Source organism: Apus apus, chromosome 3, assembly GCF_020740795.1.
Source record: "Apus apus isolate bApuApu2 chromosome 3, bApuApu2.pri.cur, whole genome shotgun sequence".
In the NCBI taxonomy this organism is placed as follows: domain Eukaryota; kingdom Metazoa; phylum Chordata; class Aves; order Apodiformes; family Apodidae; genus Apus; species Apus apus.
The window spans coordinates 70980833-71008327 of NC_067284.1; the positions used below are offsets into that span (position 1 = coordinate 70980833).

The 27495-nt window shown below is 39.5% G+C and overlaps 1 protein-coding gene across 7 annotated transcripts in view; it reads right to left on the minus strand.

Annotated features, from left to right (window-relative positions):
* The window catches only part of LOC127382340 (uncharacterized), a 242122-nt gene that overhangs the window by 178599 nt on the left and 36028 nt on the right, over positions 1–27495 (minus strand). For 5 of the 7 annotated variants that reach the window (XR_007888927.1, XM_051613812.1, XM_051613813.1 and 2 more), the window contains exons 2-6: positions 19668–19715; positions 8642–8826; positions 6990–7178; positions 6024–6129; positions 3841–3921 (exon numbers count right to left, since the gene is read on the minus strand). Coding sequence is in view for 4 of the 7 variants with exons in the window: in XM_051613812.1 (XP_051469772.1) it covers positions 3841–3921; positions 6024–6129; positions 6990–7019 (217 nt within the window). In the remaining 3 variants the exon portion in view is untranslated. Of the gene's footprint in view, positions 1–3840; positions 3922–6023; positions 6130–6989; positions 7179–8641; positions 8827–13614; positions 14201–19667; positions 19716–27495 lie in introns of those variants that run through there. The other 2 variants (XR_007888928.1, XR_007888929.1) reach the window with 2 other exon arrangements.

The following is a 27495-nucleotide window of genomic DNA, read 5'->3' on the forward strand; positions in this document are numbered from 1 at the left end:
ACCTTGACTTTACAACAGGGGTTCTGGATGTATACCAGATGCACAAAATAGTCATTAAGTTGATATGATATGAGAAAGGTGTTGAAGTGAATAACTTATATAGTAGTAATAGTGGTTCTCTCTATGGATATTTTATCTTGCTCTTCAATGGCAAAAAACACTTTAACATGCCTTGCCTCCAGCCAAGTTTAGAGTGACCTAGAGACTTCTCAGTTTCAGAGTTCAAAACCCGCACTTCCATTTATACTTGGCCAGCCCTCAGACCAAAGCTGTGATATATCACATCATCTTACTGAGGCCTAAAAAATAGAAGAGACTGAAAGTCTAGGCAGGAGCATCTCCTGATTCTGTAAAAGCTGCATGCCAAAATAATGAAAATACCCTAACTCTTTTTCCAACTGTATAAACAGCTTGATATTTCGGCTTTACTGCCAGAGTGCGGCTAATATCCTTCAGTTTGTCTCTCCAGTTTTACATTTATCAAGAATATTTTCTCCTCTTCTATCTATTCCAAACAAAACCTGAAGCACAAAGGTTATCTACTTCCAAAACCTCTTGTGCATAGACAGACCCATAAGGTCTCTGTCAACGAACAACAGCTCATCATTCATTCTCATTAAACTGGCACATAAACCTGCCGAGTGACCAAGGAAATGGGATGCTTGCTACTTTCACATTTCTTGTGTGCCTGCTGAAGGTGTTGTGTGTGTGCATTACCCACGATCCCCAGAAACACAGAGTTAAGAATAATTCAAGATATGTAAAAAGGAATAGGAGGGAAGGCTGACCTGCATGTAAGGTTTGTAAAAAATCGTCAAAATTAATTGCTTGAGGTGGTTAGGAAAATAAGGAAAAAAAAACAAACTGTGATGGTTATCAGTCTTATATTAAGGCCAGTCAGCCTTTGACAAACAGTTTTGCACACCATGTGGAGGAAAAATTAAAAAAAAAATAAAAATGTTGTGGGTAACACTAGAACTGAGGCTCACTGTTTTATTGAATTTGGAAGCCCTTATAAGTTTTATAATGGAGTTTCTATGTGGACAACAGCTTCACATTTCTTGAGTTACCCTGCACTGACCTCTTCCATCAGTCTACAGAAACAAGAGGTCCAGCAGACACTGGGCTGACTGCCACAGAGTTACAAAGCCATTTGTGACACCACAAGCCTAACTGGGTGAGAGGCAGTGTGTCTGGGGTGCAAACATGACATTTCCCAAAACCAGCATGCTCCAGATCTGCCTGACATGTCCATACAGACAGAGCTCATTTCTTTTTTACAAAAGAAGAGCTGCAATTTCATATAAAACATCTGTCTGCCCTCCAAACTCCTAGAATTATAAATAGTTTGAGTGACAAATACGCCTGTCGCAGCGTTGAGGATACCTTCAAAAGATATCCCTGGCACTGTATGTGATTAACCATCGCCTGGCAGAGTTCACCTTTATAAATACATTCAGGATAAGCTTGTTGGTTTGAACAAGAATTTGTGTGTCTGTGTCTAAAGGAAGAAGAGAAGAAGCAGGAAGGTAGGTTGTGTCACTTGTACATTTTTTTCAAGATGACTGGTATAGCTTGATATCTGTGCTTTGACAGTAATAAGAGCACTAAATTCCAAAACATTGTGTACTACGTTGCTCAACAGGTTTTATCACAGAAAAACTGAGCAGTCTTGATGAATGAAGTCTTATATAGGGTAATGGTAGAAGAAAAAATTTAGACATCATTTGCATAGATTGCATTAAGTTGCTTGTTTCCCACCCCTCCCAAGCAGCTCTGTACTTTAGAAATAAATTGTAGTCAGAGGGTTATTAAAATAAAAAGAAAACCAAAACATAAAAAACCTGAAGTCAATCTCAAACCACAAGACAAAGCAAACAGTACTGTATTCTATTTTCAGACCCCCTCAAAGTTATTCACATTCTAGTTGTCAAAAAGACATGCATCTCCCAGCTGTCTTTTTTTTCCTGAGATTCTGCTATGGTGTATTCCAGATACATTAAATTATTTCCTCTTCAGTACATTAAGAAAAAAAAAAAGTGCCACCCTAAAGTCACATGTTTCTCTTTATGGAAAAGGGTCTCCCCACTTCAACTTAATAAGGAGAATAGTCCTCCATTAATGAAGCCATGCTGTGATTGCAAAAGAACCTAGATTAGGAAAATAGCAGTACTGGTAGCAATGTCATTGTCACTCCATGTAGAAATATTTCTTCTAACCCTTTTTCGATTCCAGCCTTCCTGGGACAGAGTTTCAACCTGCACAAAGCAATTTCTTTGCTAAATTTGTAACTATGTTGAGATACACGTCACTCCAGAGAATCAGAAGAAAAGCTGCGCAGAATACTAAGGTTTAAATGCTCTTTCAAAAATATTTGTCATTCTGACCCAGCTGGAAGAAAACAGAAGATGAAAGGTTTGCAATAGCAGCTTGCCTCAGTTGGTAGAGCCTGAATACAGGATTTTGCCTGGTTTATTTAAAGTCTGAGCAGCTAGCAGTTGGAGTACGTCCCACATGCTAACACTTGGAATTCCCCGAGGTTTGTTTCAAATGTAACACTGGCCCTCCAAAGCTGGTCATCTTTCTCCTTTATTAAGTTTATGTCCTCCACCATTGCCTCAAGACTCGATGATAATGCACCTACTCTGAGCAATTGAACCTCCTCACCAACTTCATATGAACTGTTTTTGATTTAAGTGCAATCTATTAACAATATCTACTCACACACACACACACACCCTGGCCAGATACTGAACTGACACAGTCTTGCAGACTTACACTGCAGCTGTGACAACAACTGATGTCACCTCCTTTGCAGAAATTTCCACAAGCGTCTTCCAAAGACCAAGTTAAACAAGATAGAGCTTATCAGTTTCTTTAAAGTGTTCTGGATGAGCCCAGTCCATGTGACCCCCTTCCCGGCCGCGGGGGTGTGGTATGTCACAGCTCCCCTATCAGCTGGCACATGGCGGTGGGAGATATGAGACAGCAGAAAAGCAGTAGTAACAACATCACCCTGACCGCCAGAGACGGAACGAATGCGCTGAGTAACTTCAGTGTGCGCGCACTTTGCAAAAACAGGTGGAGGGTTTTCAGCCCTGACTTCTGCTTGCACCTCCCATTCAGCACAGATGAGTGGTAATGTTGCCAGCTACATGGTGGAAAGGCTACGGTTCGTTAGCGTTGTATTAACGCCTTTAGCAGCAAGTTGCATTGGTTGGGTTTTTTTCTTCCCAGAGGTTCCCCCCATCTTTTGGATATTCCATGGATTAAAAAGCAAAAACAAAAAAACCTACTAGTAGGGATGTTTTTCCAAAAGTAATTTCTTAAAATAAATTCCCTGCCTCTCTTCTTGCACCAGAAATATTAGAGAATCTCAGAAAACACCATCCTCAGTTTTACTCTGAAACTACAAATGTTTCAGGTCTCCTTCACCGACTTTAATTATGATTAAATGATTGGTTGCAAAGAGTTAATTTTTAAAGCTTTCACAATGATTAATTTTACTCAAAACATTAACTATCCAATAACGTATTAACAAAAGCATATATTTAAACATTTTCAAAACAGCTAATGTAATGCTTCATCCTTCCTAGGACAAAAAGGCACCTTACTTGCAGTAGTTTAAAAACATAGCCATAATATTGAACATGGCATTCACACAGCCTGCAAATTTTACCCCAGGGCTCCCCCAGTTTTCCTACCCGGGCCTGTTAGCACAGAGGGCAGCTTTAAACTCTTACCTCCAACTATGTATTGCATTTTAATTAACAGATGTTGGTAATGTACCTTTTTCCCTGCGAATGTACCCCTTAAGTGCCTGAAATTATATGCACTTACCCCTCCTGTCACCATTCCACTGGCTTTCATTAATCATTTCTCCACAGTAAATATTTCTGATTTTAAAAAGCTGGAAATATGCTGGGGGAAAAATAAAGTAAAATAAAATAAGTCTGCTAAGTAAAGACAGATACCTTTTAGACTTTTTTTTTTTTTTTACATTTCCGAATTTACAAGATTGCCTTCCTCTTTGCAGCTCAGCTGTTTGCGTTTTGCACTGTTGTACCACGAGATATTTTGCATCATATATTCTCCTCTGTCTTTTTTTTTCCCCCCTTCAGGTTGTCAAGCCAATCTGCTTCTACAAATTCATACTCTGCAAGACTAAGAGTTAACCTTATATGAGGACTTCTTGCACCAGCCCAGTTACAGTCACTCTGGCCCACCTGGGCATGCCCCTAGTGACCTGTGCTGTAGGTGCAAGAGTAACAGATTGTGGCATACAGCAGCACAAGGTATAAATTCTGGATTTAGAACAGCAGTGAAGGATTTTGTACATAGGTACACAGTAATTTAGTGGTAAAGTTAGTAAGAGAAGCTGAAATTCTGTCCTAGCCTTCAGTCCTGAGGTTCTTCTGCTAGACCTGCTACTGAGTGTGGATTGGTAGAACTTTTTTTTTTTTTTAATAAAATTTTCTGCACTTCTGCCAGATTGCTCCAATCTTACTGCAATCTCACACCTGTTAAGAATCTCACTGACTGACCTAGCCAGCTCATATTGGATGAAAAAACTAGATCACCTTTACCCATTTCCTCTTTCAAAGTTAAGTGTCTGCAGGTAGAAAATAAGCTTTCTAGGGCACAGGCAGCCTCTCCTACTTCAACTGCTTTGCACCCAACACAAAATTGCGGTTGGATCCTAGATGTTAATGCCATCTCAAACAATAATATTTTTTCAGGTGCTGGCCAGAGTTTTAAGAGATAGTTCCAGCAATGAGTGTATTGGAGAATCCAAGACACAGCTGCTCAAAACCAGCAATGTGCAGCAGTTACAAATGCAATAAGACCTCCTTCAAGAAAGCTATTGAGGACAGCTGCAGATCAGCCCTTCTCAGGGCTCATTAGCTTTTTTCATCTTCTGTAAGCCAACCCTGGGCATGACTTTATAAGATGATTAAACTGAAGATTTGTGTGTCATTACACCCTCTCCAACTCCAGCTGCAACTTCTTATCCATGAAAGCCCCAGGATTCTTGATCCAGGATAGAAGATTTCCTATTGCTGACTTTTCCTTGGCATGCTGGTTACAATCATTCTCCCACCATCACCTATTTCTGAACTGGTTTTTGTTAGAGATCCTTAATCCTTGCTGGAACTGTGTAAACAGAAGCATGGATCACCAGCTACCTAAAATCACTTGTGAGCCCTGGACTATGGCAGACAAACTAGCCATTTAATGTTCTCCCCAGCAAGTCTTCCACAGCGGTAAGATTACTTTTGTGCCCAAGTTCACTTTCTTTTTATACTGTAGGGATGCTCTAAATGGTCCTGTTATGTACAGGACAGATATTTTTATATGTAATCCTGCCCATACCAATGGTGGATGCCAGCTATGAATCAACAGAATTCTTAAAGCTCTGCCAAAGGTACTTACAGCTGTGAGCTGCACACATGGGTGCTTTAAGTACCAAAAAAGCCCTGATTTCTTCACACCTGAAATATGGGCCCATAGCCCTTACAGCTACAGAATTCACAAGCCAGAGCACGATGGCATGTGCACAGTGAATATTAAATGCAGACACGTGACCTCAGAGTCCGCTCATACAGGGTGATCTGTATTGCAACATTGAGACTCACAAGTGCAAGCATATCAGAGGTACTATAGGCCTTATATGAAAAAATAATTATCCCATGTAGAAAGGAAGCTGGCTTGCTTTGAGAAGAGGTGTTAATAGACTAAACTTTTTCCCCAACACCAGCCTGCTTACCTGAAAATACGAAAACATCTACTGATGCAGTGCTGTATTTATTTGAGGTGGGTATCATAACCCACACATCTTAAATGTCTTACTGCATTTAAGACTAAGATGGTAATTAAGCTGAATGCCAGTTATAAGAGTCATTTACTAAAAAATAAGTCTTGGACAACTGTGCTGCAGTTTTAATACTTTGGAAGCAAAGAGGCACATAGATCATAGTGTACAAACAGGGCTGAATTTAAAAGAGCAGCTTCATAATACATACCTTCCCATCTTCCAACAGGTTCAGGATAGTTAATAAAAGCTGGATCTTGAATAACAGTAACCAGACAGGCACTTGGCACAAAGAAGATTTGCTTCATCCCAGAGATCTACCAGAGCGAGAATAAAATCAGCAGAAACTCAAGCAGCAAAAAAGGTGAAAGGATTAAAAAAAATTTGTGGTAGAAAAGGTATTTGGGTCCCCCAAAAAGGCAGCATAACTTTTTTTCCAAAACAAGGTTTCTTCTCCTCCTCCTGTCTCAAATATGTTTCAATTGCAATCAATAGTAATTCCCTAGCAGGGGCAAAAGTAAGAACACCTGGGTGGACATGGTATTTGCAAATTAAGCACTGGGCCATTAGCTGTTCTGGCTGCACCTGAGTAACATCAATCCTAGCCTCTTTTCTTCCTCTATCAGCAACAAATTAGTTTCCTCTGCCAACAGAAACATGCATGTAGTAAGACCATAACCCTAACAAAATGAGCCAGGCCTGAAACTGTGCAAGACAAATACCTACAGAATTTAAATTAAGCCAGACCCTACTGGGAGAACCAAGCAGTTGTACATCTATGCTTGCAGGCTGGGTAGGATCCCAGCAACACTGAGGGTGTGGGACAACCGCCTCATCTGCCTTCCTTCCAGCTGAAGCCATGCAATAGGCATAAGCCAGAAAACACCTCACCACCACCAACAGAAATGCTGGTGTGTACGAGCAGTTATGTTGATGCAAAGAAGGCAGAAGTGACCAAGTAAAACCCTCGCTACCTCAAGGAGATGGAGACCTGGCATGGATGGGCAAGACATAAAAGTCTGCACCTCCTACCTTGCAGTTCAAGTATGCAGCTACTCCTGCTTGGTTCTGAAGTTATTTTGGATAAACTTTGTGTCTCAGGCTGGATACATCCTCCCTTACATTTTACTTCCAGCTTAGAGAGGTTTAGAAGAGGGGCAAGTGTCTAAGGTCATACATTTGTTTCTTGAAGTAGGAAAGCAGACATAAAGCTGCTAGGATGCTCAGTGGAAGATGGTCAGCTGCTAATCTGCGAGGCATGGGTTCCCTGGACATCCACAAATCAGTAGCCAGTCTCCCATAACTGCATGCCTCGGGACTCTGTTGTCCCTTGCTTTAGAATCTCTGCAAGCCGGCAACACAAGATCTAGGAGAGAAAAGGAAGAAAAATGGCACTTACATAAAGCACTCCTATCTATGTAACTCTTACATCTGCTTCCATGAATTGATCCATCTCCTTTGCTCCTCCTCCCAGAACTGAAACTGTCTGCATTCAAAGGAGGACTTTGCTTTGCCCTGTTAGTGGAAATGGGTGTGTGTCTTTGGGTGTGTTTGGTTTTTGAGTGTCAGATTTATATGGTCTAAAATAAGCAAGTTGCAAGGCTGCTAGCTTCATGGAACTACACAACATAAAGAAATAATTTCTCACCAACAGCCCAAGGCAGATCATACAAGGTCATTCGCTAAGATGTTGGAGTACTAGTATATGGAATGCATAGGCACCTTTTACATGTATTGCACACACCTACTTGCCAGGAAGCAAACCACTAACTCCCTAACACCAAAGCTTGCACTCATCTGCTCTTAATAGAGGTGGGATGGTGCCTTAGGGAGGTCCACAGGCATTCCATTACTTAGGATCAGTGCCTGAGCAAAACAGAAAGGCTGCTAAAAATAAGCAACATTTGGTCACTGGTATAAATAACAAAAGCAAAAGAGAAAGAAAAACAGAAAGAGAACAAGGTGAAAATGAAAACTGGCCCCAGACCAGGCCTTGCAGAATGACTAGTCACCTCCTCATTGCCAATTCTGTCACCATCTCCAGTATGGGCAAGATACTTTCCACTGCCAAGTGCTCTCAGCTTCTCTCTTGAGAGGACCACTACTTGCAGATTTGCAGTGGGCCTGTGCATAGGAGGTAGCTCCCACAGCACATGTCTTTCCCTCGGATTTTCAGGGCTTGGGCATATTGAAACAAGGAGGCAGCACTTCACAGGCCAGCACGCTGCCGATGAGATCCCTGCAGTAGCTTGTGAAGAAAGGATTTGGTTTATCTCTGTTTTGTTTATAAAGGGAAATATGGAGGGGAACAAGGGAGGGGAAAGGATTGCACTTTCATAAAGCTGTCATCATTAAAAACTTACCCTGCCATTATTAAAATAGAAATAACATTCAGATTCCCTTTTTTCTAACAGACTTCCCTAGAAAATAGTTCCCAGAGTACAGCTGGCTGGTATTCTCAAATATTGAAGGAGAGAAAACTAAGTGATTGTCTATATTTGGAGAAAAATAGGAAGACAAGTCTAATTAAAAATTCACCCTTGCCCTGTATTGCTAAAAGCACCATACACCCCCATGTCACCAGACATTTCAGGGTGGGCTGCAATTTCATACAACTAGAAAGCTTAAAGCCGAGTCTGCTTCCAGTTACTTTTCATTTTAGGCTCTTGTTAAGAAAAAGGAATAATAATTGGGAACCAGCTCCCAAGTAGTACACTCAATTTTTCCCCTGCTTCCATTTAATGTATTTTATTGTAATAAAGCACACACACATACAAAATCTATTAGCCCTACAATTAAACAAATAATGGTTTAACAACTCCCACTCACCACCTTAAGCAGGTTTAGCTGGGAGAGCTGAGGCAGCTGTCTCTGTCCCATGTCTCTGCCAGAGGTCACCATCCTGCAGCAAGATCAGCTGATCCTCCTGGATAAACTCCTCAGCAAGTACAGTCTACAGGCTGCAGTATTAATGTAAACCACCTCCAATTTCAGTTTACTCTGGCAGTAACCTCCTAGAAAAATAAGAGGGAGGAAACCAAAGGCTGGTGATTCTTTCATCTCTTAGTATTAGGTAAATCCACCTTTGATTACATGTCCAAGCCCTAAAAAACAGAACTGTCAGGAGGTTTATAATAATGTTCTGGCTTGCCATGAATTAACAAGAATTCTCGTAATAAAAAAGGTCACTAGCATAACCATTGAAACACACCACTAAAATAAGAGCTAAGAAAGGTCCTCTATAGTTTATCCAGGTATGTGCAGACTTTAAACATTTTTAAAAATAGCTATAGCTGTTGAATCTATGAAATGAAGCTATTTCCAAACCTAGGATTAGGACAAATTTGGATATCTCCATATATCCAAAATATTATAGGTGCAATATAAATTCTTAAACAGTAGAAAGACAAGAGAAGGACAAGGTTCCTACCCTAGTGAGGCTATTTTTCATGTCAGACCAAGAGATGATTGGCTCAAAAGCTACCAGTGTCTCTTTAGCATCCAAAGTGGAGATACAAATAATTATAGTGGATTTGCTTACTGGTAACTATGGAGAAAACAGCAGGTGGTTACAGTTATGTGCACATATTTCACACTGTCAAATTCACATGAAACAGAAAAAGATGCTCAGTTTGTGAATGAGGATAGTGCTAAACAGTAGGTATGACGTGAAAGAAGGAGACTAATCAAAAAGGAATGTCACAGTCTCCATAACATAGGTAGTGTGTGCAATAAGAAAAGATTTTTAAATGAGGGTGAGATTTATTATGCTAAGGAGTTTGAGGCCGGGAGGAGCGGGAAGTCTGAAACAATGAGGAACGTCCAAAAGAAAAATTATTTGTGATATCTGGAAGAGTTTTGTTTCACAGCGCTTGAACCACACTTACGTAGCTGCAATGCCACCAAGTCCTGGTAGGGGTGTATGGCGCTGAGATGAGAGGATCTTCGGTTGTGGCTTTCACTGCTCTTGTCCTAGTCTCCTACGTACTGTTTGCACTACTGTGGCTCCAACTAGCCCAAATACATCAAACCTTGACACAATCATCTTCTGTGCCTCCCTCCTGCCGGCCTTCTAAACAGCACAGGCAAGCCCTCTTCCTCTCTGTTTGTAACTCTGTTTCCCTGCAGCTAAGGTGAATTCAGAGCAGGTATACCTGTCCAGAGACGAGCAGGATCTGGTGTCTAGCATGTAAACCCTGCCCAAAGGCAGCCCCTAAAACTGCTATGCTATGTTTTCAGGACTATCTTATTGAAATTATCCAGAAATGCTGTGAGTACAAGAGGAGGAGGAGAGACGAGGAGAGGGCGTGTGACACCTTTGGCTGGAGGCACAAGTGGCAAGGGTGGGAACAGAGCCAGCCAGCTCCCTAAGGGCAGGGGAGACAGCCCTGCTCCAGCCCAAAGCAGCTCTCCCTGCTATTCCTGTCACCAGCCGCCCCGTAAAGCCTGTGCCAGCCCACGGAGGGCACAGGCACATGATAAGGATAAGCGGGAACTGAAACGAGATGGCACCCAATTAATTTGCCTTGGTGTGACCTATGTACTAGATTTTCTGGCATCTCAGAAGGTACAAAGAGAAACTCACTGGAGTGAGCAGGACCCTGTGTCAGCAAAATACTTCATTTCTCACCTGAAATGCCCAGGCTGGCAGAGATGTGAAGGTAAGGATTACTCACTGTTTCCAAGTGCAGTACCAAGTGTTTAAGAGATGACTGCAAAGGGGCAGGGAGTGCTCATCTCATTTTCCTGTATTCCTTCAAGATAACTTAGAATGCACATTCTTCTGCTCTCAAAAAAAATCAATACAGGGAGAGGGAGTCCACTGGTTTATTACCAGACAACACTTCTACTATGAAACACTCTGTGGATGACCTAAGAGCAAGTGCAATGACACCATCATGAAAGTAAAATCTGAACAAGAACACAATTTATTTTTAGCTTGCTTAACACGTTAGTAGTTAAATCAAGCAAGGAAAAAAAAATAATCTTGACAATTGTATTCAGTTAAGAATTGAGGAAGGTTTGAAAATATATTTTAAAAATGAAGGTCACTAATTCTGACCTGCAGCGTTCAGCCAATGAAGCTTCCTCCACTTACCCTTCTGTCCATAGCTTTTGTTTGATGCAGCTTTTTTATTAAATATTTCAGCCAACAAAAGGAAATAGTAAAACCAGAAAAGAGACAAGACATTCTTTTTCAAGGAAACTGGAAACTAATTTAGCAAAGTGGGTCAAAGGAAATGCTGAAAAATACAAATCAATCCTACAGTTTAACTTCAGTCAGAAAGTACTATTTTACACTTGGTTTTGTAGCACTTAATAGCTAGCTAAAATTTGGTTTAGAAATCAAAAGAAAGAAAGCAGAACAATGAACCAGTGTGGATATGTAGGCCAGCATATGGGATTTGGGGAAAGGCTACGTTAATAAAATAATACAGTGGCAAACATGTATTCACCAAAGATAATACAGGTCCCTTTCCAGCAAGAAGGACCTGCACTGAGAGATGCTTATCCACTAAAGGTGCAGGTTAAAGTGAGGTACCTGACAGGAGGGGCTGGAGGTCAGGTGAAGCTCTGATAACAAACCGTCTCCCTCCTTTAGATGACGGTGGCTTTAGTTGTGTTACAAGGAAGCAAAGCAATGGAAGAAGCCTTCCCTCACAGTAGGATTAAGAGCTTGTAAATTAAGATGGAATCACACATCTTTGTAGTCCTCAGAAAAGGAAGCAGTTAAACCAGGAAAAAAGAAGCATAAAAGAGCTGTACCAGAAGGAGGTAGCAGAAGAGAGTCAAAAGCATGGAATAGGGCTTGGCTAGTCCAGGAACATACTGCTGGAAAAGATTCCCACTGGCTACAGGCATCACAACCTACTTGCAAGTATGGCTGTTTTGAGCTGTTCCAGGGAGCACTGCAAGCAGCAGGAGGTACTCTAGAGAGGTGGGGACGCTGCATTTCAGGCTGTTTTGTCGACTTCTGTGATGCTCCATGGCCCTGTCTTACACCATGTTCCTCCCCCACAGAAAACTAGAAGTTTACAGCAAATAAAACTTTTTAAGGGAATCCATAAATACCGAGGAGGATTGTCTGCAACCAGACTTGTGCCCTATTTTATGTCTACAAATGCAAAGTAAATGAGAGGTGATTTGGCAATGGTGTGAAGAGGCTATCCCTCTGAAATTCCAGCCTTTCCCTCAGTTTCAGGCCATGCCATGCCTCTTATTTTACTTTCAAACAGCTAACTGGCAGAAAAATCCATGATGTAAGCTAGTAACGACACAAAACTAGCTCTAGCCAACTGTGAATTAATTTGTTCTTTCTATTTGCAGTCTCTCCTTTGTTGAAACATAAAACTTGGTACGAGTCAGCATATTTCATCACGTGTAAAATTATAACAAGGGCAAAAACCCAAATAAAAATATCACTAATGCAATGGATGAACAAAAATCCAGCCTAGGGACAATCATGGCAGCAGAGAAATTTATTATGCCTGAACTACTTTACTGCCACCTTTCATTTTCAATTTCTAGTCTAGCTTTTTTACCCTCAAAAATATTTTAAATATTGTAATCTCTTTCTGTGGATGATAGAAAAAAGCACAACAAAACAACCAGCCCATTAAACTAACCATTCTTCATTTGTGATTTGTGGAATAGGACTTTTTCTGCAAGTTTCAAGTACCTCTGTATGATTAATAGCAAAATAAACACCACTTCCAAATCAATCTGCACTAATCTAATCTAACAGCATCTAACCACTCTCGGTGTTTCCCTATTGTTATACCCCTATGGAATTATTTTACTAGCCCTCCCCTAAACCCATTGCTTCCTGTACCTCCTGCATCTCAAAGGCATGCAAATGAGGCCTTAACAGCTTTTCCCCTTCTTTGACACATACACTTTTTTGTTGTTTTTTTTTTTTTAAAGGCTACAAACAAACACACATGTATTTATTTCCATTGTGATAGTCTCTAAAGGCTCCATACAGCCCTGTGGTTGAAGCAAACAACCAATCAGCAAAGCAAGTCCAGAGTGCAAGCAGCAACAATCCGTGTGCTGAATTTGTATGCTGGCAAACTTTGGCATGTGGACTCTTGCAAAACAGAGAAGCGCTCACTGGACTGCAGCAGCACAGTGAGGTATAAACTGTTCTTCCACTATATTGTTTGGTATTTTAAGTATGAGAATTTATTTCCTCTTCAGTAGGGTTTCTACCCTTTACATTGTCATAAAAACTGCTTCCATCACCTCTGTCAATGTGTATGACCTACTGCGAGAACCAGGGACAACCCTCACTCCCAGTCAGTTAAATCTACGTGGGTAGGTCAAGGATTATTAGAACAAAGCCAAAAAAACACAGTCAAATGGAAGTATGGTTTATTGACTTGGGTAAGATTAATAAATAAATAAATTAAAGTCAAGGGCAGCATTTTCAAACATAGGGGCAAACAACAGGCCCTTAAATCTGTGCTAGGATGCACTAACTAAAGCCCCATCCCTCTTTAGGAATCTATTTCAGTTAAATAGGATCGTTCTGGTTTAATGAGATCTGTTTTTGGTTAAATCCCAGGCAACATACCTAAAAAGCAGTCTGCAAACTTAGCAGCAGAGCACAGCACATAATTCCACCAGGACTGCCCACCACAGGAAACTACAGGGCTGTCACAGTTGACGAAGATATACTTGTGTCTGCTTGCGACACCATGATTACTGTGAGCAAGCACAGAAAAGGGTTCATTACTTGTCACTCCTGCCAGCTCTGCCTCTGGCAAAACTTACTGCAATAATCAGCCTACACCACTTACCTTGCTTTGCAAAGTGCCACCTGTCTGAATAACCAGGGAGTCACTTTTTCTTCCTGGTTGTGTGGTACAGCCTCTGAAAATGCACCACTTCAGGACAGAGTAAAAAACAAACGGCAAACGCTGGCTCCAGCACAAACCAGATGACTGCCCCTCCTCACCTCCACATCATCGCTCTTGGCTGTAAAAAGTGATGGTCAAAACAGAAAGAGCTGTCAAGAGTTAGTTTTTCCCTGGGGTGTACCTAGGGGTAATCTTCAAGAAAATAAACCCAGGCTTCAGGTGAAGATGCCAAACTGTGTCAGCGATGTTAGGCAGGGTCACTCGGGTAGGTGCCTTTTCCATAGTTAAAATAATTCAAGCTTGCATTTGTATTGGAAGAGGGAGAAGATAGGAAACTTTCAGCTGAAAATAAAGATTATTGCTGGATTTTGGCGTCATGAGATGTCTATAAGCTGAATACAAAAGACCTAAAACCTCTACCCTTCCATAATCAATCCAAAGAGACATTTTAGGAAAAGTGAGCAGCTCAGATCTTCTCCTAAACCACTTGCAAATAAATATCTATGCATATTTAGGCTGACCTTTAACCGGATGACTGCAGAGAGAACCATCCCACTTTTGCAAGCAATTTACTCTGTGGCCTTAAATAAATCACTTACATACGATCAGAAGTTTTCTGCTTCTTTTCTTTTCATGGATAGAGGAAATATATTAAAACAGGCAGCACTATTGGCTGTTAGCCAGAAAAAGAAAGAAAGGAAGGATGGAAAGGCTGAGGGAGCTGAGTGTCTAGCTTGGAGATGAGGAGACTAAGGGGTGACCTCATCAATGTTTACAAATATGCAAAGGGTGAGTGTCAGGAGGACGGAGCCAGGCTTTTTTCAGTGACATCCAGTGATAGGACAAGGGGCAATGGGTGCAAACTGGAGCATAGAAGGTTCCATGTGAATATCAGGAAGAACTTCTTTACTGTGAGAGTGACAGAGCACTGGAACAGGCTGCCCAGAGAGGTTGTGGAGTCTCCTTCACTGGAGACGTTCAAAACCCACCTGGACACGTTCCTGTGTGATGTGCTCTGGGTGACCCTGCTCTGGCAGGGGGCTGGACTGGATGATCTTTTGAGGTTCCTTCCAACCCTAGGATTCTGTGATTCTGTAACGGAAGGAAGGAAGACAGGAAGGAAGACAGGAAGACAGACAGACAGGAAGACAGACAGACAGGAAGACAGACAGACAGGAAGACAGACAGACAGACAGACAGACAGACAGACAGACAGACAGACAGAAAGAAAGAAAGAAAGAAAGAAAGAAAGAAAGAAAGAAAGAAAGAAAGAAAGAAAGAAAGAAAGAAAGAAAGAAAGAAAGAAAGAAAGAGAAAGCTTTTAAAAGTTGACTCTATTTATAGGGAATCTCCACTTTTTTTTGGAAAAAGATTTTTAAATGAGATCACCGTATCACAAATGATCACTGCAAGTAAATGAGAAAGGGGAAATTTCAGTGGGACCTGGTAACTAAATAAGGAAAATATATGAGAAAATATTTTCAGGAAAGCTTTCATTAGAGGAAATTTGGGATTGCCATAGCTCAGAAAGAAGAGAAACTGTCATGTAAGAGCCTGACAGAAAATGTTCCTCTCCCTTGCCTTTGAAGGTCACCTTTACTCATGGTAACTCCCTCTGCAGAAGTGGTGAGCAAACAAAAATTAATCACATAACATCTGCTATCTTCTGTATGGAACTAAGTTTCCAACAACTTTCCTTAGTTTTTCCTCTCACTTTCAGCCATCAATAGTTCCCCGCATGTCCAGAAACCAGTTCATCTGTAACTGTAGAATGGCTAAGAGTCTATAACTTGATCTGACTAGTAAAATGTGACTATGTCTGTAGATCTGCTTTTAGGAGCCACCATTTGAGCTAGGCAGCACCTAGGATGGATTTAAAAACGCTGGGTGAAGTGCAAGGTACAGCTGGATCATGAAATTGGATTTTTCGAGGCCCCTTTCGAGGCTGTGCTGTGCTCCCCAGGTGCTGTGCTCATGCCCTATAGATACGCCTGAGCTGCAGTACAAAGCACAGCTGGCAGCTAATTTGGATTTAGCCATTTCACACTTGCAAGCCAGGGATTCAAAGCCAAATACCCGGGCCCCCTCCTACTTTCCAACACAGAGACAATTTAAAACAGATCTAACACCTATGTAGTACTGATTTGGTTATCTTCAAAATCCCCATTGTTCTGTTTAAAGAGCATATCCTCCTAGAATAGCCTCCTTTTGATAAACGACTCCTTCTGCATGTCAGCCAAACAACAGTTTTGGTCTTTATCACAAGTGGACCAGCAGCAGAAACAGTGTGTGGTGAAGTGGGGGAGGAGGGGGTTTTAGCTGAAAATAGAGTTCATTGTCAGCTGGACTTTAGACTCAGGTTTTTAAATAGGTTCTGGAATGTGGATATGAAGCAGTTAAAAGAACCCTACCTCCAGCCTTTAAAGGAAGAAGCCACTGGAAGAACCATCTATTCACACTTAAAAGCATAGCAGGACCTCAGGTAACGGGGTCGTTTCTTGTATAAGGAGGTCAAAATACACAGGAAATGAAATATTAATTCCACAGGAAACAAACAAACAGAACTCCCCCTTTCTTAAATAGAAATACACAGCTCCAAAGAACCTCTTAAAAAAAAAAAAAAAGGTTTCAAACAAGGGATGATGAAATTTAAATACATATTGAAAAAACCCGAACAACAGATATCTAATTTTTAAAAGCTGTATAGGCCAGATTTCTGTTACTTTCACACTATTTGTTGGAAATGAATGGAGGTGCTACAAATTTCTTAAATTTTTTAACACTCCAGATATATGTTTGGTGGAATGTGACCATTTCTGACATGTTTACTTTATGAAAATAATTATCTTTTACTAAAAATATCATTGGCATAAATCTATAGTAACACTGCATAGCTTGATAATATATTTTATTTCCAATGTCCTCTCAGCATGGCTGAAAATGGTTTTACTGCTTAAATTCTTAGGATCAGTGGGTATGCAAATGTGATACATGCATTTCGAAATCTGTCACAAGAAAATGTTCTTTTGTGTGTTCCTTGAGAGCATGCTATCCTGTGAAAGTTGATCCTTGAAAAGCTGATATGACTGATTTTAGTAATCATCAACGTGTGTGAAATAGTGAAATGGAAAAAATGTATGCACAAACAAAAATAATGACCAAAGGAAAACACAGGCTGAATATAATTTATAGTCTATCTTCTGGAAATGATGGAACTCTTGCACCATCCATGCAACTGCATAAAATGTTCCTGTAGTTAGAGAAGAGGCAGTATTCCTACCCTAATTTCACGTTAAAAAATGCCCTTAGGTCAACAAGCTGCCAGGGAAAACGCATCACTTCGTTCTAAAATGTTTGCTGAAAAGCCATTAAGTGGCCTAAACAACACAAACTTCAACATCTTCAGCAGTGCTATCTCCTGTCAGGGCTAACTGACAGCACACCCGGGCCATGGGGTGACCCTGGCTTGCACAAACAGGCCAGACCTTGGATAAGACTGTTGAATTCAGAAAACACTGGTGGTGGGTGCTGCCTGGTTTCTGGGTTTCCCACAGATAGAGCATCTGGGCAGCGTTAACTGTGGTATCCTGTAAACACCAGCTGGACAATAACAGAGTATAAGGCAAGCAACAAAGTGGCCATGTAAGACTGTTTTCCTCTGTTTAGGTGGTAATCAGATGGCATAGCCAAATGTTGCGCCTGTGGAAACGAGCTCTGGAAGTAGTTAAAGAAGTGTTTACAGCACAGTCTGCAACAGATAAGGAGACAAGATGCTCTTCAAAAGCCAGGGAAATTTATCTGAGTGTAAGGTTTTTTTCTCCTGTTCAACACCAGGAGCCACAGATACATCAAATGCAACTTCAGTCAGGAAACCGAACTGCCTTTTCGGCACATTTCTAGTGTTAGGGGACAGCAACACTGGGCAGAGTCTTACTCCACTAACATCATATGGCAAAGCTCCCCACTGGTCACAAGAGGTGACAGAAGTTCTCAAAAAATCTTGCATATAAGGCCATAAACTTTTCAGGTCTTGGCATTACTATTTAAATAGGCCAACCAGCCTATATGCACACACTTCAAATCATCAAATGCGATGAGAGAAACTTGAATGCAATTGTTGTGCAACTGATAGGAAAGAATTTCCTTTTATTTTCTTTTTACTAATGAGTTTTTCTGCAACTTGGTGGCAAATCTGAAATATTCTCTCAATTGTATTTTCTAAAGAAATACAAGTTAATTCCATTCGCTCAAGGCTCCACACTGAGAAATTAATAGCAGCAAGGAATCACAATTGCTGAACTGGCCTTCCCCCCCATTTATGATCATCCAACTTCCTTGCAAAAACTACAGTAATTGCTGTTGCAAAGAACAACTGTTTTAAATCCATTTTGACTAGTTTTTGCTACAGTTTGGTGGTTGAATGAAGGATGACTTCTTTATGTGATCAGATTCCAGAAGTTTTACCTGGACTGCAGACGAGCACTTGGTCACAATATGAGAGCCTAGTCTGGGCAGCATATTGAAAATCTCATATAAAAAAAAAGATGCATCAGAGGAAAACAAGTAACTCTTATAAATGTAACAATTCTTTATGCTTGTAAAATCCTAGAAATCTGCTATTATTGAGGACAGTTGGCATTTTGTGTTCATCTCAGATTCAACCACCAGAAGAGAGATACAAACTATCTACTCTTGCTGGGACTTTTTGTTTTCACAACTTTGGGCTGATTTTTCATTTGGTTTTGGTTTGGTTTTAAGCTGAAATAACCTACATTCAAATAAAGCATATGGTTGTTCTCCATGTAAAGAAAGATACATTCCAACTTTTAAAGTCAGCTACAACTGAAAGGAGCTTAGAGACCAAAAAAGGAGAAAAACTATTTATGTCTTTTTAAGGAAAAATAGTGGATTTACCTAGTAAAGATTTAAATTCAGGAACTTTGAGCAACATTGCTGAAAGAAAAAAACCCAAAAAAACCATCCATGCATTCATGCTACCATGCTGCAGGTGGAAATACATGCATGTAGAAAATATGTGCAGATATGTCACTGAGGAAGACTAATGCTGTGTTATGGAATTAAACAGAGATATGAAAATTAGCTGCAAACTAAAGGTGGGGAGGAACAGAGTCCAATTTTGAACCTAAGGCTCTGACAGCATGATTTAAATATTCACAATACCTGCTCAGGATCATCAAGATTGCTGTGAAGGGAATCTAGGTTCATTTCACTGACACATAACAGCTCCTTCAAGGAAATCAAATCATACCAAAGAAATGTAGAGGCCCATCAGATAGCAAAGGAGGGTTACAGCAAAAATAGAGTCCCCTGATCTCAATGCTTCTTAGTGCAGCTTCTACAAAATAAACATTTTTCTCCCACTTCCCCTTACTTTTCTTTTTAACAAATTTGCAAATGCTTATGGGAAGAAAACACAGACGAGATTGCATCTGGTTTGTCTATGGCGCCATGTGTTGCTATAGGGAGACTACTTGGAAAAGGTGATGAGTGGTAAGTTGGTGAATGATATTAATAAAGAAACAACAGACAAATTGCTCTCAATGCTGTGGTTAACCCTTGAGCATTCACATTTTGGTTTCTTCCTCTTCTTTGGGAGGCCCAAGCAGAGGACAATGGTTACATGTCCCTGGATAAGCCACTGATTGTTTTCCCCTCCAAAATGTTAGCATTTTTCTCCTTTTCACTTCCATGAGCACTATGTATGCAAAAACAGTTTTGGAAGCAGTGGGGAAGCAACTCAGTGAAATAGGTGGGGTTTTTTCCTGATTTGGGTCCTTAAGCAGAACTGAACAACAGTTCAGGGTTTAATAAAAATGCTCATTTTTACCTTCTGGGCACAAGTCAAACACCATTTAATGTATTCTTTCCTGAAGGTGTAGATGGAGAATGCATAGGTTTAAAGAAAAAACTCCACCACTGTTACCCACACAAGCAAACAGAAAGCTGAAACATGCAAGCCCCCAAATACTTACTGTAAAGATATAACTTGGTTGAACGTACAAAGCATCCCTTCAAGAGCCCTTAAAAAAGAAAGAAGGCCACATAAAAATTATTTGCCATTTCCCAATAAGCACATCAATTTACTTAATTAAATATTGCTTTCAAAGTTTCAGTCACAATAGCTCTTGTCCCTTGCCAGTTGCAGTAAGAAAGATACATTGAACAAGGATGTCAGCTGAACACTAGCACTGATGTTAATGCCAACTGTCCAAAGCCTTGCCAAGTCGCTGATGTTGAGATCGAGGACTCCCTCGTTTTCAGCTCTTTTTAAGGCTTTGTCAAAGTACTGAAATTCTAGGAGCCAATTTTTGTGCATTTTGCAGAGACATACAAAGACCTTATATTTTCAAACAGGACAAGATCCATCTACCGTGCTGCGTTGTTTTTTTTAATGGAAAGTGGTTTTGTCACAAGTTATTTTTATTTTCATAACTGATTACCAGATTTCGGTCCCCCCCTTTTTTTTTTTTCATTATATTTAAGCTCAATTTGCAAGTGTGCTCATATTTTAATTCAGATTAAAAATAACCAAAACTTCCCTCCGGAAAAGTGCCAGCCATGCTCTGAAACTAATCTCCCACATTCAGATCACTAGAGTGTGACACCTGCATTTTTTCTTGGTTTCTTATTTCTGCATAGGACATGGAAACTCAGATGCATTCCATTAAGTAGATTTCTGTAGTCCTGCCTGCATCCTCAATTAACCCCAGTCTACTAATTTTCAGTAAAAGAAATAATTATTTTCTTCTTCATCTAAAAGCTGTTTCTAAGGGAAGAATCCAAGAACAAAACCAGTTTTGAGCAACAGTGCCATTCTGCAGGTCCCTGAATATCAGGATTGAAAGGTAGGATCATATGAAGAACAGTGCAAAGAACAGTGAAGACAAACTTCCCCCCATCACATTTTCGAAGTCAGTGATAGAGGCATAAAAAGTAGCAATGAGATTTGTCCAGGCAAACATGGAGGCAACATGTGATACACACACCTACAGAACCTGCTCAGTTACCAGCAAGCTTAGTGTCAACTTCAGTTCCTCTGAAACAGAAATTGCATCTATGACATCTTGTGAGTGGGTGCTTCAGCCCAGACTCTTGGTAGGGCTGTCTTGGTCCTTGTGGACTTTTAAGGTGAGATGCATAAATAATTGGTCTCTGATACTGACTAATTACTCTCTTTATTGTCAACTTCATTCCAGAGACAACTGCATTTTAAATTTGACATACAGAAGACATGAAACAAAGACACATTTTCTCAAAATTAATTTAATTTTTACATTGTCCCCTTGACATGCTCAAAATTCACATTGTCATTCCATTCAAAGCCAAATGTATAGGGAGTATACACAAAGTAAAAAACCCCTGCCCTTCTGAAGTTACATTCAAGGACTCCCCATTTTTTTTAAGACACCTTTCTTTAATCCTAATTTCATGCCGAATATCAGACAAGCGATCTTATTATTTTCTTGGGCATGAAACAAAGTTTTGTATCGTAAGGTCTAATCCTTAGCTGGAAATTTATATTTTAGGACACACCACTTGTAACTCATCAAATGAAGGTTTTCTTTAAAGAGTAGTGACCTCCTAAAAAGCACACTGTGTCAAGACTCATTTATAGTCAATTGTATTTTAGAGTAACACAAACACAGACTATGCCCAATTATAATCCAGCATTTTTTTAAAAGAGTTTAAAAATACCCACAAATCTAGTCCTGGATTCTTATGACACACACATAGGTTTTTAAAGCAGTATTTCCACTAATTAGAAGCAGCAGCTTATCTTCATAGACTTATTACCTGCCTTGGAGTTAAGTCTTCTAAGCAGAGTTAGAGACTTTGATTCCAAAAGTTTAGATTAAACGCCATCTCAGAATTGGAACAAATGCCACTGCAGTGTACAGCCATGGGAGGGGAAAAAAAAAAAATCTGATCTGTCACTCTTCAGACCTACTGTTGTCAGAAGGAACAGAGGGTACTGAACACCTCATAATCCCGAGTTCTGCATTATAATTTAATTACAACTGTAATTTTATGCAGAAAACAAAAAACAATAACTGAATGTCTTCTTCGTGATTCCCTAGTGCATAAGTTGCACGTTGCATGTTCTCTTGACTGCTTTGTCCAGGCCTCCCAAGCCTTAGAGACTGTTGCACCATTTCTTGAGGCATTTGTCCCAAAATTTCAATGGCAAACCAAATGAGAGACAGAGAATAAAAGGAACTGTAACAGCAGAGGGTGATTCTCTCTGTTGTGTAACATCACAGCTTGAAATTATAATGAAATTAATCATACAGAAAAAAGCAAACTTATAAATCATATTACATATAAAAATGCTTCATATTCTTAAAGGACTCTTCTTATCTAGTGAATTAATGAATCAGTTTTAAGCAACTCACACCACATAATTTTGCCTACAGAACCAAAGGGGCTGGATGAACAAATGCGGGAATGAAAGAGCAAGTGTTAAGCCCTTGAACTCACAGGTGTGAGCTTGGTGCCTTCAGCATTAAGAGCATCACCTGGTAGGTAGGACTGGGGTCTCTTTACTACTGTATTTTTGCCACTTTCCTGCAAGGCTGGGTAACATCTGACTGATTCGTTTCTCCTTGTAAAATACCATTCTAATCCTGATCAGCCAGCTCACATACCCAGTGCTGAAATCATTCTTTTCCGTCTGAAGTTCCTTCTATTTTTTTTTTCTGTCAAAAACTACAAGACTAAAGAAAGTATCTCTATGTTTTTCCTTTGTGAGCAAAAGTCTTTCCATAAATCATCCAATCTGCTTTTTCCCCCTGAGATCTACATACAGCCCAACAGATCCTAACATCTGGGATTGCACCATTTAATCAATCTTGGAAAACTGCCATTTATTGCACATTGAAATAAAAAAAGGCTAAGAGTATTTGTTCAATATAGTGCCATTGGTCACTATTACTTAAAGAGTATTTCATGTGCTCCAAACACTGTTCACATGCAATGCAACTGAACTGTGTAACATGCTGTAAAGCAACAGCTAACTGCACAGTTGTGGAGAGAAAAAAGAATGTAGTGAGTCAGGACAAAAAAACAGCTCACCCAGAAAATGCTGTGTGCTCTTGAATGTTTACAGAGCAGACAGACCTTTCCTACTTTGTTGTTTTCAAGGACACATCAGATGCCTCATGCTACGGCAGAAGCCAGAATTTTGTTTCTCTTCTTCCAAAGGATAAAGGCTAAATCAACCACTCCTACAAGGCCTGCAATCCCAAGGAGCTGGTAGTTTTTCAAACCTAGAACTGAGAGGCTTTCAAGTAGCAACAGTATCTTCACAAACACACACTTTAAAAAAAAAAAAAACACACACAAAAAAACAACACCAAAAAACAACCCCAAAACAACCAGCTCTTTCAATATAAGCCGCTCTTGAGAGCCCTACATTGTGCTTTGCTTTTTCATTCACCCTTCTTGTTTTTATCAAGCAAGGATGACTAATGTGCTATTGTGATGCACTTCTCTCAGAAATGGGGCCAACTGAGGCTGCTTCCACCGTAGTTCCATGGGTGTTTAACATTAAAAAAGAGCCCTCAGCCAAGCAATGGGTAAGTCATTACACTCAGCTTTAAAACAACAGGCCCCATACATAAACCAGGGCTCATGCAAATCTGACCTACATAAAGTTGAAATCTTCCAATGTCAGGAAGATTTCACAAGTAATCCCATGTGTCCTATAGCTGTAAAACTGGTGTTACTTGAGCACCACAGGAAGCCTCAAACAGCTTATGGTGGCTGCTTCAACCCTCTTCCTGTACTTCCAGTCCCATAAAGTTTGGCCAGGAAGTTTAGATGGGACAAACTTCTTCAGAACCATTCATCCTATGCCAAGAAATGCCCTTCTAGCTCAGTGTACACCCAGCTTAACCATCTGGGAAGGGTATTAACAAATATTTATGGTTTAAAAAAAAAATAAAGAATATTCTAGTCTGTATTTATAAGATCAACTGAAACTGCTGACTTCAGCTGGGTCAGGGTTTTACTCCTTATCCCTACAGAACTGCTGAATATTCATTATAGGCCCTAAGATACAAAGACCAAATGGCACCCCAGTGCACAAAGTGATAAGGAAGATGGCATTGCTTTGCTATGAGAATACTTCAAATAATTCCTTGAAAACCAGACTCTCAAGATCAATTTTAACACATTTCTGAACTCATACACGAAGGCCAGAGTATTTCAGATAGACTCTGCTCCAACTATTTTTGCTGAATTTAAATGCTTCCATTTGAATGAGGCCTTGATTTGTCTAGACTGAAACTTGTCAACATTTTTCTTTGACAGAAAATTATAACAGGTCTCAACTTTTAAAGCCAATTTTCAGGCCTGTATAATGACTATTCTGGAATGCAAGGACATGAAAACATACATTTTTAAGATTGACATGTACCCCAAAATCCATCTAGTCTTTTCAACTAACCATGTAGGTCAGTAGTGTTTGTTGTAGCACACACCATTAGATCTCATTTCACATTTCAAGACCTACAATTTGTCACTCTTTCTGCCAAACAAACCCTTGTTTTTCCATTGCTTTTGCAGAAGCAAATTTCAAACTCATCTCTAATGAGTTTCTATGTAGAAAAGGACTCCTTACTTTTAAGATTCACTTGGGCCTACCATTATCTGCACAAAAAGGTTATTAAACGAGCATTTTTGAACAGCAATATTAGATACTCTTAAATACATTGCTCAGCCACAGTAAATACAATCATTTTATTCATCTCTTCATGAAAAGCTAACACTTATTAATGCCTCATTAACCTAAAAATCCTTCCATCATGCTTAGCATCATTCACTGTCTTTGTGAATTAAAAAAAAAAAATCTTACCCTAATCAAAAGGATGATAAGCTTCTCTGAATAATGTAACAAAACAATATGTGCCACCACCTTATAAGGATGCCTTATAAATCTCCTTCCTTATAAGAAGCAGAAACAAAAGGAAAAAAAAAAAGTTAAATTAGATTAAGTTGATTAATCTCTTCATCTAAATCAGCCATATCTGATACTTGGAAATACACTATGTCATAAGACAGATGCTTTAAAAGTTGACAGTTGGCAACTCAATGTGTTGCTAAGAAAATTAGTATTGCTCTTGAAGTATCTTTCAAACCGCAAAAAAAAAAACTTGAAACTAATTCCAAACATAAAATTATTTTTTTTCCTCTGTACTAGGAATTTCCATATGATACTTCACACTTGCCCTAAAACAACACTTTTTCTGACCACAGTGAAAATTCCATGCATCGGAAAGAAGATTGTGAATAACAAAGTCCCAAGGACTATCAGTGGAGAATATTTTAGCAGCAGGAAGAGCTTCATTCTAACCATTCAGGCTTGAAAAGAACATATCTATAGTAGAAATCTCCTTAACATATGCAACCATGTAATGCATTCCTCTGACACATATTTTATACTAATTCAATGATATTTTAAACTAATCCTTTGCTGCAAATAAATATATTCAGATATACAAAGTTTTGGTTTGGGTTTATTTTTTCTTTTCTTTTGCTCTTCCACCGATCCCAACCTAAAGTAAGAAGACCCTAAGAAATATAGAAGCTAGTTACTTATATGGTTCTAAGTTTGACTGTGTTTCACTGACTTCTCCTGAGGCAACACGAAGAAAGCTCAGGACAAATTATTTAATAAAGACCTGAGCTAGGGACACACTAAAAATCTGAAAAAGTCTTTACTATTCTTGCTGAACAAACATAAAACTGTTCCCTTCATGGGCTAACGCTGGTATGAAATCAAAACAAAACAACAACTGAATCTAACCTTGTTTGCTTATTTATGCATATTATTTCATTAAAGGGAATGAAATAATCCTTCTCATTGAGATTATTTGACAAACAACCCTATGTATAGCAGGTGAAAATGTAGTCATTGCATTCAGCCATGAAAAAGTGGCTAATTGTTCTGCTTTTTCTTTTCCATGACTGACTTGGTACACAGCAATTTTCTAATGCTCTTACTAACAATAGCAGGCAGGAAGAGTGCAGTTCAACCTAGTTTATGTTTAGGAAGAGGAGCACTGGCTTCCTACAATTGCTCCTTGACTACAGCATCGAGCCAAAGGAGCAGCAAGGGAAACAATGGAAGGCTTCCATGTGCGTAAGAATATTGTTTCTCTCCTTTGAAGAGCTTGTCATTAGACAATCCCACAATATAAAGGAGACTTCAGGAGAAAAGAAAAACACTGATCTGTATCTAGTGAATAAAAGCAAAATTACAAAACAGTTGTGCTACATTTATCACCATGGAATAATTTCTCTCAAATCGTTCCTTGTTGTTTCCAAAGACAGTGAATCAGAAAAGCGGAAAGGTTCCCATGAGGGAAATTGCCATGGCTTTTCTTGAAGTGGTCTTAGCACCTGTAGACCTCCTTACCTTAACAGTTTAATTCAGTAACCCACAAAAAACTACCCAGGACCCATCTTCAGCCACATCAGTGAAGTGAATGACGGTAGCACACTGTCCTACATGCATCACAGCTAACAGTAGGGAAAGGGAGGGACAAAGGTGAGCAAGTAGATCTGCTCAGCTGCACTCCTTGAACTCCCAAGCCACAGGGTCCAGCAGCTTCTTCCCTCTCTGCCACAATACAGACAGCTGGCAGGCGGAAAATAGATAGATAGATAGATAGATAGATAGATAGATAGATAGATAGATAGATAGAATGATAGATAATACACATAAGGCAGATAAGATACATAAGATAGATAAGATAGACAGTGAGTTTATATTTCTCTACCAGTTAGTCCATATATTATCTTTAATTCCTTGTTATTGGGACTATCACCATAAAGTGTGTTCCTGGGATGAGGAAGAGCAAGAGAAAGGAAAAGAAGAAATGAACAGAGGAAAGATGGTCTTTGATAAACACACGGATAGAAATTTGGGAGATCTAGGCTAATTTCTTTATTTCTTACATATTTCTTACGTGACTGCAGGTCACATGATCTAATAACTTTTCCTGTTCTGCATAATAAGCTTATCTAGCAAGAATATTAGCGTTCTTACACATTAATACAAGATTTTCAGGGTAGAGTTTACCTATCACTAGATTTATATGGCAAGTGAGCTTATCTTTGGTGTATGAAAGTAATAATAGTAAGGTTCAGAGGGAACATCAGAATGGGAAGAATAAGGAAGTATGTTTTAACTCTGTTGCTTTAGGAAAAAAATATGCATCTAAAATTTTATTCCATGTATTACACTTGCAATCAAATCATATTTTAGGTAAGACAAAAAAGGCATGAAATCTAGTATGCACAACCTCTGTTAAAGTATTACCTACGTACAGAAACAAGAACATTGTCCTTCTAAAGCAATATCTCTGTTTTTTTGCTGTATTTCCTATCCAAAGAAATAGTTCACTTTGTGGAACTAGAATACTCACAAAACCCAATTGGCTTGTAAGATGCAAGCCCAAAGAAATTGTGCAACACACAGGCTGGAGTCAAGCAGTGATGATGCACAGGCTGCACAACACATAAAGGGAAGGGTCATAACATATAAATATACATGAGCACGGGGGCTGGAAATTAACTGTCAAACCTTTGCTCTTTATATTTTTGGACTTTGGACCTAAGAGCTTTGATGTTTATTAGTTTATTGCTTTTATCAGTTATAAAATTAACTAATCAGTCTGCAACAGTTAGGATCTGTTATTTTAAGCAATCTTCATGAGAAGTGCAAAGAGAAGATCCAAACTCTGTAGCTGAAGTGTAATGGTATTGCATATAAATAAGTACAGAGACTCATTTGTG